This window comes from Rhipicephalus microplus, chromosome X, assembly GCF_043290135.1.
Source record: "Rhipicephalus microplus isolate Deutch F79 chromosome X, USDA_Rmic, whole genome shotgun sequence".
In the NCBI taxonomy this organism is placed as follows: domain Eukaryota; kingdom Metazoa; phylum Arthropoda; class Arachnida; order Ixodida; family Ixodidae; genus Rhipicephalus; species Rhipicephalus microplus.
The window spans coordinates 97,770,091-97,783,070 of record NC_134710.1 but is presented as its reverse complement, the minus strand read 5'-3'; the positions used below and the strand labels follow the sequence as shown (position 1 = coordinate 97,783,070).

Sequence of the window (12,980 nt, the reverse complement as noted above, 5' to 3'; positions counted from 1 at the left end):
GGACCGGTTTACTCTATTGGCCTGGGGTGCGACCAATGGCGGCGCAGCAAAATTCGCTTGTGTGACGTCACTTCGAGGATTAACGCGCTTGCGAGGCGCGGCGCCATATAGAAACTACCGTCATGGTAAAACTCGGCAAAGCAACAGTTCAATTGGTTATCTTCTGTGTGGTGGCTGCCGACGCTGTTCTAATAACCGTGGGTGTCCGCTTTTAACGCTATCTTAAAGCACAGCACTTTGTTTCCAAAAACTGCGACCACCTGTCTCAAGTGGCGAGTGCTGCACATTGGTGAATTACTGCTTTGTGCCTCTATGTGATCACCTACCCGTGAAAAGAGCGCTACGTTTCACAGCTATCCTAAGAACCAGAAGCTGGGGAAGAAGTGCATAGTCGAACTCAGAAAGGGAAAGCGTCCGACGCCTTTATCGACCGTCTGCGGCAATCACTTCACTGACAGTGACTTTTGCCACACCCACCCTACGTTCCACTTTTCGGTAAGCTTGCAACCGTGTTTCAGCACCTCGCCAGTATTTCAGCCATCCAATTGCACGCAGGCTACAGGTGTAGGTGACTTGCACCAGGTGAGGTGCCGTCCAGAAGCCTAGCGCGAATGCTCTTAGACAGGGAGCCAACAATGCCACCTCCAAATCGCCTCACGTAAGCGCGCCTCGTAAGCGCAGCAGAGTGGCGCAGGACATCTGTGACTATATACAGTTTTATTTGGTTGGTGTACGTACATATATACGTAGTTTACTGATTGAGACAAACGCGCGCCAAGCACTCTGCTTACTATAAATTCATAAGCCAATTTTTACTGACCCTGTTTAGTGCACATTTACTAAAAGTTGTCACACAATCTTTGTGGCATTGTGCGCCGTATGTACAAGCAGCAATAACATTTGTGATATTCTGATACCTGAGCGACGGTCCTGCTCGGTATTAGTATGAACTACTTCGTGATGTCGCTCTCACTGAACAAACATTGCTGAGACAAACTGCATTTATTTGCATTGGCCAGACGTGTCATTAACGTGGAACTTGCCCCCTTCCCTAGTCCCACGAGCACCTGCCTCTAGAATCTCCTCTTACTGCAATAGAGCATGGGCTCACGCCCCGCCGACGCCAATAACTGCAATCCAAGCACGATTATCTGAAATTTGGTAATTTTATGTTGCTTTGCACCTCTATTAGATGCCATGAGCGGTCGATTGAGTGCCGAAGCAGCAATTTAAACAGCTGCTCCGCAGTAACTATATCATGTGTTCTTTGCGAATGCCAGAGTGGCTGAAATCGACGATTCTAACGCATATCCTCCTTTTCACTGTCACTATCGTTACACTGCAGAAAAAGATATATTAAGAAAGAGGGCAGGCGTGCCTTTTTCTTTAAAATTGTTGTAAAAATTAACGCCTTTTTTACGGGTAGACGAAACACACTAAGGCACAGAGCAGTATACTTCACCATTGCGCAGCAAGTCCACGTGTTTGCAGGACCAGAGCCGTGACGGTGATGATGTCTCCATTGAAGGCATTGGCTGCGCACATTCAATAACATGGCCTGCGTCGTACACCTACGCGCCGTTGATGAGACACCGCGACGTTTAATTAGCTGTATCTACATGCTTGTAGATACTGGAGAAAGGCACGCCTATTGAAATTTCGAAACAACAAAATTATCAGTATCGCACGGCAGAAACTGCAGATGACGAGCGAGAACACTCACACATAGTTTCACTTTCTTACCAGCAATATTGTTGGCAGCATCGGTGTGCTCATCAGCGATCTGGCAGGTTTCTTGACCCTGTTGATTAGGCTGCAACTAAAACAAATTCATAACTGCTTTCGAAAGAATTTGTTGTGAGCGGTGGTTGACTTTCGCGAGGCTGTTTACTCAACTCAGTTTCCGCCGAAAAAAGACGATCCGCGCACGGGAGCAGCGGCTGCTGCAGCGCGGTAGGTAGCGGAGTTCACATCCACAAACTGACGTCACACGTGAGAGGGCCTCACTCCAAGATCTCGAGGCGAATACCACGTGTTCATTGTGATGCTTGGTTCATGCTGGGGGAGGGGGAGGGCAAAAACTTTTCTGAGAAACTTCGGAATTATACGCCCACAAATTCGAGTAAAAATGAAGCACATTCTCTGAGCCCCAAGTTTGAATGCCCACCTCATCGAATTGGACAATTCCCGCTTCTACGACTTAGAGATGAAATACTAAGAGCGGTCTTTTGTGCCATCCTGGCACATCCAGGAGACAGCTGCTCACATCAACCGGTCTACTGGTGTGCTGCCAATCGAGAGTCGGCCTCAACAAAATTTTCCGAAAGAAAAGCCTTAAAAAAAAGCGAAAAGAATGCGAGACCTTTAAATAATTTCTTGCAGCGAAAAAAAAGAAACATTTACTTGCTACCTTGAGTGGCGTCACTCGGCTTGAACTAAACCCCAATAATAGCACTGTCTCAGGAATTCTGTGGCTAACCACGGTTACAGATAGCTAGCTACCGGCATACATAACCACTGTTGGTCCCGTAAGCGGAGTAATCGCAAACAGGTGATTCGATGTCAGATCGGCACAGATCCAAGAAAGCATATCTTCGATTTGATTAAGTATTTTATATTTTGTCCACATACTTCCCGAATTACCAAAAAATAACTTAATTTTTAGTGCAAAGTTTAGGAGGCTGAAATATCGAACACATTCAAAACGGTGGGACCAATTTCATTGTTCGTCGTTCTCGAAAGTGCATGATGATGTAACACATAAATATTGCCATTACAAAAAAGACATTTCCTATGTGAAATGTTTGCGCAACAAAGAGTAAACTGACATTGTGAGAAACTTGTAGTGTGTGGGAAAATACTTTTCAAAATTTTATTATGATTGCTACCAAACAGTTGCTACGCAGTTAACAAAAACACGCCCACAAACTTTCGCGGTAATTATTCATGTTAAAGTGTACAAGAAATGTTTCTGCTTGGATATGTTTCTCTGTAACTAGGCAATAAAGCATTTTATTACTACTACATAGTTACGCATCTATTTAGCTAGTGGAAGCCTGTCGTCAAAATGGGTCTTTTTTTTTCATAGGTATTGTGCGCATACACAAGATTTTGGTGGCCAAAACGGGAAGACATGCGTGAAGCAAGACACATCTGTAGTCACAAACTAGCGAATGTCCCCCCCCCCAAAAAAAAGGAAAGATAGTGCCAATGCAGGCCTTCGCGATGGCCTACTGCCATGCGTCGAGCAATACGAGAGACCAATGGTTACCAGTTTTGATTTCTGCGATCTCCACTGGAGGTTTTGTTCGGACGCGGAAAATGCCAATGTCTGCAAATAACTTTATTGCTCTGTGATGTTTTCTTTGGGAATAGCGTGCATGATTGAACCTCATGTCATGTATAATATCACGTTAAGAAAAACGACTTCACCATGCACCGCAGAGCCAGAAGCTACCGCATGTAACTCTATGGGCCCCTTAATCTTCTATAACATTGATAAGGTCAGGCACACTAAAATTTGCAGAAATATTTCTCGTCGGTTGAGCATTATGGGTCAATGTCTTGGCGAGACGTTTCATGCGAAGCATAAATTTCAGATTTCAAGCATAGCACAGCAGATGCACGCAACAAAAACACACTAAATAAAACTAATAATTGCGGAGTTATAGCAGAAGTAACTTCTGTTACTTTTTGTCGGTAATGGTAACGTGTTACCTTTTTTAGAGGTAATGTAGGGTGGTAACGTGTTCGTTTTTGTTTTAGTAACCAGTAACGTATTTATTCACTTTTTTTCGGCAATGTGTACAACGCTGATGGTAGTTATTCATAGGCTTCTGGGCCCGGATTCACAAAACTCACTTACGAAAACATTTTTGCGCAAGAGAAATTTTGTTGCGTAAGTCGATTCACGAAACGAAAAAACGTCGTAAGAGGCCATAGTTGTCACATCGGCCGCTGCAAATAAAGCGCGCTGTGACTGCCCGGGAACATGTCAGCGATGGTGATGCAGTTGCTATATTTGCTTACGTCACCGAAAAGTGCTCGTAAGTGGATTCACGAAGCGAAATTGTGCGTAAAAACAGCATGGCTTAGAGAAAATCCCAAGAGTGGTCCGGACCACTCTTAGGAACAATGTGGCTACTTATAACCTGCTGCCGCGGCGGTATACTTTGGTGCCCTGGCTGGTTTTGAGTTAATTCACGCCCAATAACTGCTGCCTGATGACTGCTGGTGCGTTTTTATTTCTTTCGGTGCTTTGAGCTTCGCGTGTTGTTTCCCTTGTACGCAGTGGATGGTGTTGACAACCACCATCGTCCAATAAGTTTGAAGTCGCAGTAATTGAAGAATTCTATTGGGCGTCAATGGCATAAAACTACGCATGTAAAGATTTGTGGTTGGATGAAAACCAATGTGATACGTGAATGGTCAGTGCATTCGAACGCGGCATGGCATAAGATCAACCTTATTTGTTATGTTGCTGTGTTGCGCCCCATTTCATCCAATTAAAAGTGCGACTCGAGATCCTTGCCTCATTGGTGGAAATTACCACCAAAGAGATTAATGGGAGCACATTCTTTGCACGCTATTGGAAATAAAAATGAGAGGAAGTTTTCAGTGAGTGGTTCAAAAAGTTTGTGCTCTAGTGTACTTTCATTGGCTCTAACTGTCCCATGGTTGCGATCTCTGAAATACAGCTGTCGATACACTTTGGGGCGATGTGGAACAAAGCATATTTTGTAAACCAAAGCGTATTAGGGGTACGCTTGATTACGCATGGAACTACAAACAAATCATGCATCTTCACCTTCACTGTTCAGACACCGATATGGACCGTGATAATATGGCAAGCAATCAGAATGAAATGACCCTAGTAACTTTGTATGACACCGAAAATATGCAAACCCTCACGATTCTGGAGCAAAGCTTGGCTGAATTCATCCCTGCATCAATTACAAGCCATTTAATTTGGCGCACAAACATCATTCAAAGGTAGAGAGAGCCACTGACATGTATTTTGTGCGACGCAGCGACCACTTGACCTGAGAATAATAGCGTTGCGAAGGCGAATCCCCTGTCGCATGCTCTGATCGAAGCAGACGACAAACGCGAGCAGACGACGGCTTGGCCTACGGGCACAGCTTGTGATTGGTTGTGAAGCAATACCCTCTACATCAGCTCACTCCGTGACGTTGCCAAAACACTTCTTTCATTTGGCACGCCTGTCCTGTTCGTCATATCACCCCCCTCGCACATAAGAGAAATTTTTTTCATGCCGTGAAAATAGTGCAAGTACTTTCTAAGAGCTCTCTTATGTGCTGCGCAGTTGTCGGAAACAACATGGCGTCGTAAACAGCATATCGGTCGGTGAGACTTTCAGCAAACGCTTCTCGCACGAGTTACTTCAGCGCTTGACCGTATGTGTTGTGATTACAGCAGCTCTTTCGGTGAGTGTAAGCAGTGCGGAAAGCTGTGGCAGTGCAATGATGTACGGTGAAGTGCAGCGAAGCCTGTGCGTCAGTGTGGTTGTCAAGGGGAGATCGGCGTCGATGTATCGACGGCAACTAGCACTCGAGAAGCCTGCAATGTGTGTTTGTGTGCCGGTAACAGTTCGTTCGCTTGACTTTCCAGTCTCTCAGTTTGGTGCTGTGCGACATTTAGGATTGACAGCGTTTTGACACGTTACTTGAGTGACCCCAAGTACGTAGGGAAACGTATGAACTATGCGCTCGGTTCTTGCTTCGCCACTAGTTAGCCCGTACGCTTCTATTTACTTGAGAGCAATGTACTGTTCGGGAGTGAAACGATGTTCGTTGTGAACAGTGCATGGTGCTGTGTTGACGTTCCAAGACTTGTGAACAAGCTGTGCTCGTGTGACCGAAAATTGAAAGACAGCGTTGATAACTGTTTTGCCCTGCGAAGTCGTGGTGGGGCAGCTTGGCGCTTTTGTTTGTTAAGTCGTCACTTCTCCTTTTTGTGATAGCCATAGTCCTAGCGCTGTGATGTGATCAACCAAAACTGCGAGATGCTACATTCTGTTGTGGATCGTGTTACTTTGGAAGCGCGCCTAGACTGTTCTTCGTTAACAAATTGAGAGTTCTATGTGGCAGCGAGAGCCCGTGAACGTCAAGCTTCCCTCCAGCCCCCCCCCCCCCCCCAAAAAAAAAGCAAAGATTTCACCGGTGCCTTGCTTTGGATGAAGTTGTAGGCCAATATCGCCTAACTACAGGTTTCCGAGTTCGTATGGCCATCGTTTTGCACGGCACTAGAGTCTTGACAACAGCCGGTCATGGCCAGTTCTTACACTTTATCAATGGACGTGCACGCCTGGCCAGCCTTTCATTGCTGTCATCGGCGGCTTCCAGTCTGCAGATGCCCTTTGCCTGTTGGCCGTACTTGGTTCCTTATGACACCGACGGCTACTAAATGCTGCCATCGGTGACTTCACCTTTAAGAACTAAATTTCACTGGTACTATAATTCACGCAGTTCTATAACGTGTGCAAGTTTTTAAGCCCATCAGATGTAATGTTTCTCTATGGTAAGTTGATGCATGAAAAATTTACTACTACTGTTATATACATACATATATTATGAAGCAAATACATAAAAAGTTTTTCGTGATTTGATACAAGTGAGCTCTTGTTTGATTATGAGGTTGGGCCTGTCGATTGACCACCTTTGATAGTTTGAAAGTTAATGTGAATTTATTTTTCAGGAGCCAGGTTGCACTTGAAAAATTTATGTTATTTTGGAAAATTAGTTCTATAGACGATTACCACTGTGGTAGTACTATACTTCAGTAGGACATATATATTGCGGTACGTAAATTTTACATGAGGCTTCAGTTTATTTCAAAGTGAATATAGCAGATTTTGGTCACTGTAATGAAGTGATAGCTTCCTTAAATAATTATTAGAAGTGAGTGCTTTTAATGATTGTTTTTAATTAAATATCTCGTTTTTGGCTCTTCACAGATCGCAGAGATTGGTTTGTTAAGGTTCTGTGATGCATCGGTTGCACATTCTGGCACATCAATCCTCATCATTACTTGGAGCACCTGTACAAAAATAGGAAGGACACGTTCTCCCTAACTGTGCAAGCCTATGTCACTGCTAGGATTGTTATCATTCAGCGGATGTGGCGTGGAAGCATGCATTGCAGCCTCATCTGGAAGGACTGCAATCTGCTTGGGAGCTTCGGGGGCACGAAACTGCCCAACGGCTGGCTGCAAGGTTAGTTTTTCTTTAATACATACGATTACGTGAACACCACTTACTGTGCACAAATTGAAAACCCAAGCATTCGCGGGTTTCGCTGCTTCTACTAGCCAAGCTGTGTGTTCTGGTGTCACTGCCGCCTTGCGAAAACCACAGTCGAGTAGCGAGCATTACAGGGTTGACTCTCAGGTCCTTCGTTGTGCATAGTGCGTCCCTCCGGTTGCTGCAGTTTTTATGTAATGTTGCTGCATGCAGTCACCTACGCGTGTGACTGCGGCGGCTGCATTTCCGATAGAGGCGGAAATGTCGAGGCCCGTGTGCTCAGATTTGGGTGCACGTTAAAGAACCCCAGGTGGTCAAAATTTCCGGAGCCCTCCACTATGGCGTCTCTCATAATCATATGGTGGTTTTGGGACGTTAAACCCCACAAATCAATCAATCAATCAAGCATGGTTTCTTTCAGTGGATACCTGTAATATTCTTACACATAATTCTTATTCAACACCTATAGAACTAAATTGCAAGATAATTGAGAATGTTGAAAGCTGAAAGCCTGCAGCTTATGAATAAAACTCCAATAATCTGAGACTCAAAAGCTTGTGCTTTGAAACGAGCACAAATACTTTGATTCCTTATTGAGCTCTCGAGCTTGTGACTCCCTCTGTGGATCAAGTGCTCTGGAAGGAAATAGCAAGTGGGTGAAAATTGCCTGGCTGTTCACAACTTGCAAGGAGAAAGACCTATTGAAGAAGCCTCAGATGACATAGGGCCAGTAACTGCATCTTTTACCTAATGTAGCTTTTTCTCTCTCAGTGCTGTTGCTTGTGTTTCAGCCGAACATGTTCACCACGATTGCATAGTGATATATATTTTTCTACAAATTGTACCTGACCTAAGTATACATTGTTGATATCTAAAGGTGACGTTCAGTGTGTTTAAAAGCCATGGCTTCTCATTTCTTTGTCTGTGGCTAGCCTGTTTCAGCAGCAGAGCGATGCAGCTAGCACACGCAATCCAAGTCATGGAGCGCTCCTTTGGTGTTCTGTGCAGGACGCAGCATATCCATCCGGCAACACACTGGTATCAACAATAATGGTGAGTGTTGGTGGCACCTGTAGGAGCCCGTTGTGTTTGTTGCGTATGATTATTTCCCCTGATGAAGTGCAATTTTGAAAAGTTTTCTTCATTTAGAATAATAGATGTCAGCAACAAGCACACTCATAATCCATAAGTTCTTTGTGTCTTCTAGACTGCCCATTTGCTCCTATATGCGGTATGGTGAGCTGGTTATGTTAGACAGCCTTAAAATTATGAACATTGGCTGTTGTGTTGTAATGCAGTCTAACTTGTGTTTCTTAGTGAACTTATTTGTGGTCTACTTCTCCCACCTAGTGTAAAGTCGAAATAGAAGAAACTCTATTGGCTTTTTATGCCTGTCAGAAGTTTCATGTCTTCATCTATAACATTGTAGTTTTGCTCTTGTATCATAATAAATATATTTTCAGTCTTCACTGTTTGTGTGTGTGTGTGTGTGTTGAGGCTTGTCATTGGCTTCTGAAAATACAATATCTGTAAATATGAGCACATAATTGACAACTATACACTCTTGCATGTAGCATGGTTGTAACAATGATCTATATTTTTCTAAGTTCCAGCAGTAACAAGGGGTTCGGTGCTCCACGGTCATAAACAGTGTATCAAGAACAGAGCACAGAAGACCAACAAGTGTAAAGGGACTGCCAGTGACTGTTCTCCTGCTCAAAGTTTACAACAGCAGAAAGGGCACGTTGTGATGTCAGGAGCAGCTGCTGCTTAACTTCTTAGCAGTGCATTATTCAGCAGTTCATTTGCTTGCATTCAAATTATTTAAATTTTCCTTGGAAGATACCAAACTATGACACTAATTTAAAGGCTGCTGTAGTGTTAGTGGGCAAATATTTTTGAGCTGAAGTTTTTAACATGTGTGTTAAGTGCCTGCGTGCCTCTACATTTACATGCCAGAAATTACAGCATCTATGGTCGCCAATGGTAACTGTGTTTGCATTCTTTGTAGTACAAGAAGTAAAGCCAAGGATGCAGTAATCATGTACTTAGTCGATGTAATCCTTCAGTGTACACTCATTTGTATAGCACCAATGATGCCATGAGTGTATAAGCTCTGGGAAGTGAATCTATGTGAATTATTTTATTTGGAAGGAAGAGGATCATCACTACTCCTAGTATATCTTAACAGTAGATTTTAGTGCTTGGGTATTATCTCACTGCCTATCTGTTCAACAGTGTACTTATCTACTGTGTAAGTGTAACTTTTTAAATGTATACTATGCTCGGATAGGTTTGTTCATAATGTAATGCAAGTGACTTATCATCTTCAGCTCTACTCAGACTAGAAATAAAAGTATTTATTTTTTTATATAGCTATAGCATGCATTCACTTGTGTTTTTCTAGGTGCCTGTACAATTGTTTAGCCCTACAAAAGTGCTGGTATACTCTAATATTGAATCTGGCATCTTAAAATGGTTTGTTAGTGGAAGTAAGAATGTGTTTACAACCAATATTACTATCCACAGATGAACTGTGAAAACTCTATGGAAATTTATTTACATTTATTGAACTTTGTGAAGGCAAATGTTGTTATGTTCTTTTATTGGGGTCCCTGTTTCATGCAAATGACACATAATTACTTTGCAGTGGCATAGTATTAGTTGTTATTTTACACATATGTGCTGAGCAACATCGCAGTTGAGGCCAGCAGCAAGACATACATGCAGTGCACTGGAGCATCACCTCACATAGTGTACAGTCTTTGCCCACCAGTAAACTCAATATTTTTCAAGCAGACTAATAGACAGCTGTATGGGAACTGTGTTGATGCCCAAACTTTGAAGTCTTCTTGAGGAGTGTTTTTCATCATTTTTGTCCAAGTGAAGTAGCTACCCAAGGCCACAACTGGTGGGATTGTGGTGGTTTCCTCTCTCCAAAAGCACTCCTACCAGCTGCCTCAATGTTATTATGGGGTGAATTCACGAACTGGAAAAATAATTGGTCTTTGTTTTCTTGGCCGAAAGAGTCACTTCCACCGTTGAGCCACCACGACGCGCCAGAGTAGAAACTTTTAGCTAAATAAAGTTTATTCTACATTTGAGAAGTGTTTTGGGGAAACGAAATGGCACTTATAGCTGTCAATATAAACACTGTTTGCACCAAGGAGCTTAGTAGCTTATAATTCTATTATTCACATATTGTCTAGAATTTACTCGCGCTGTGCCAACTTTCAGCCCAAGTGTCATAACATGCTTTGTTAGTGGGTTGTGAATGGGCCAAGCTATGTAAATAAACAGAGTGATATCGCAGACATGTACAAAATATTGATGCACAGCCCTTTTCTTTAGCAAGATATTGTCAAGGGCTTTATTCTTGTGTTTTTTAAAAAAACTGCTTGTCACTGGGCAGCAGCAAAAAACTATGCATCAAGCTTTTGCGAGATGGTTCGAGAAACACCGTGTTCAAACATAACAGTGCCAGTGGATTTCTCTCGTAAGTTACTTTCTGTAGTATATTCAAAATGAGTGTATTAAAATTGTTGTTTTATAGCCATTTATTTTAATATTTACACCTGAGTGTGTGTACGTATGTATGTATGGGTGTACATATTTATATGTGTGTGTGCGTATATGTATGTATGTATGTATGTATGTATGTATGTATGTATGTATGTATGTATGTATGTATGTATGTATGTATGTATGTATGTATGTATGTATGTATGTATGTATGTATGTATGTATGTATGTGTGTATGTATGTGTGTATGTATGTATGTATGTATGTATGTATGTATCTTTTAAATGAGAATCCGTTTATCTTTGGCGAGTAAGTTTGGTAATGATTTGTCTGAATTTGTTTCTAGTTATTTCTCTTTTGAGCCATTATACATTTCAATTTGTTTTGTACTGCATAAAAATAAATGTAACCTTACACAGAATATGTGTGTTCGAAGAAGTTTCATTTACCAACCTACAGTCATGGGCAAGAAATTGGGTAAAATGGAACGAACCTGGGAAGATTAGTTTCGAGCATAGCTACTCTACATGGCATATCTCGTACACATTGCGTTGGTTGAATATGTCAATTTCAACCTTTCAATTTTAATCAGAATAAGCAAGCTATCACCCATGGTTGTATATGTGTGTGATATTTATGCATACTGTGATACCGGTTCGCAATTACAATTAAGGTCACAAACCTAGTCAAGCTGAATTCACGAATTTTGTCCATGCACCTTTCATCTGCATTGGAACTGTTGTTAATAAAAAATAAACTTCAGTTTAGAAATTTATTCTAGTAACCAAAAGCAGGGTATCTCTTTATCACGCAAATCAAATTGCCATTGTTCTGTTCCATTCTCGACAATAGGGGACCCTCTCAGCAGAACTCGATGAACTGCTATAGTTCATTTTAACCATTGACAGCGACATTACACTGAAGCGTGCAGCATGAAAAATAGCGGGAGAGAAGACACAAACTAATCACTCTGTTTGCTTCAGCTCTAACTGTCTGTGCTCTTTGGTCTTGCTGCATGTGATGATGCCCACCAAATTACCACGAAAGCGTGTCCCTACAAAGGCAGCCAACTTGGCTGCAAGTAGTTAGCTCACTGCATGTGTAGATTTTCTTCAAAACACCGTGAAGACTGATTGCTGGTCGAATATCCAAACACGTGAAAAGTAATATACCAGGTATGATATTGGTATTTCAGCACTGGACACTTTGGCGATAAGAGAAGATGGAGGAAACAATTATGAACCCTGAATTGTTTAATTTTTGAAGGAGCACAGTACAGCGCTTTTGGGTCAAAAGGGGAGTGAAAGAAGCAAGTGCGAAAGCCTACTTCTCAAAAAACTAGTACCCGCCACCACGCATAATGTCAGGCCGGGCAACCTCTTGAAAAAAAAAGTGCTCAGTGATTCTGCGAATCAAACCAAGTACCTCCTAGATTGTAGTTGAGCGCTGTAACCACTCGTCCTCTGCAGCAGTGCTTGTGTTCGCCCTATTGCTGATATATCGTCAATCCTTCGAATGAAGCCAAATGCAAAAACGTCCCGTGAAACTTTGTCAAAAATAGAAAACATAGTTAGAATGCGTTTACCCAAGGTTACTAGAAGATATAAACCGCCACGTGTGACTGTATAACTGTGCGCTATTTATTCTTGTACATTACTGTCATGACGTTGGGATAGCTGGCTCTAACGTACGCTACCTTCTCATAGTTTGCCAAATATAGATAAGAAAATAAAAATATATATCGGCCTGTGAAAACGCTAATCAACTATTATGAGTTCACTGTCACTAGTGTCACTTTCACTAGATGAATGCTCAGTTTGCTTCCATTATCGTTATTTAGGAAAGTTTTGGCTCATTAACTCAACTCTCTTAATTAGCATTGATTCTCACACCTAAGGACAGTCACACTTCATCTCGCTTTCTGAGTGGCTGTCACTCCCATATAACGCGTACTCCACTTTTTTATGCTCTCTGAGCATCTGACCCTGCTTTGCGGAGACTTTCCCTGACGTCTGCTGGGCCAGAAAATTAACCTTTGACTATAGGTACAAAACACCCTTACGTTCACCACTATAACGTGCAAGATTGCACCAAATTAGTTAGGTTGCAGCGCAGCTTCAATGAAATGTAAGGTAACTGGTCGCGTTAAATAGGGGAAGACATTCGAGGCACATTTTCAAACATTGCATGCATCGAT

General features: G+C 42.3%; 1 protein-coding gene across 3 annotated transcripts; it reads left to right on the top strand.

The window, feature by feature from the left end:
* The first annotated feature begins 5,321 nt into the window (after positions 1-5,321).
* Positions 5,322-11,708, top strand: LOC142775672 (uncharacterized). Of its 3 annotated transcripts, XM_075877313.1 has the most exons (4): positions 5,322-6,438; positions 6,977-7,234; positions 8,270-8,314; positions 8,869-11,708. In XM_075877313.1, exons 2-4 carry the CDS (start codon positions 7,138-7,140, stop codon positions 9,033-9,035), a joined length of 309 nt encoding a protein of 102 aa, XP_075733428.1. In that variant the 5' UTR covers positions 5,322-6,438; positions 6,977-7,137; the 3' UTR covers positions 9,036-11,708. The 3 variants fall into 3 exon arrangements, 1 of the variants encoding a protein (XP_075733428.1); XR_012886910.1 differs by having other exon boundaries at positions 5,322-7,234; positions 8,194-8,314; XR_012886909.1 differs by having other exon boundaries at positions 5,322-7,234; positions 8,194-11,708.
* The last annotated feature ends 1,272 nt before the right edge of the window (positions 11,709-12,980 follow it).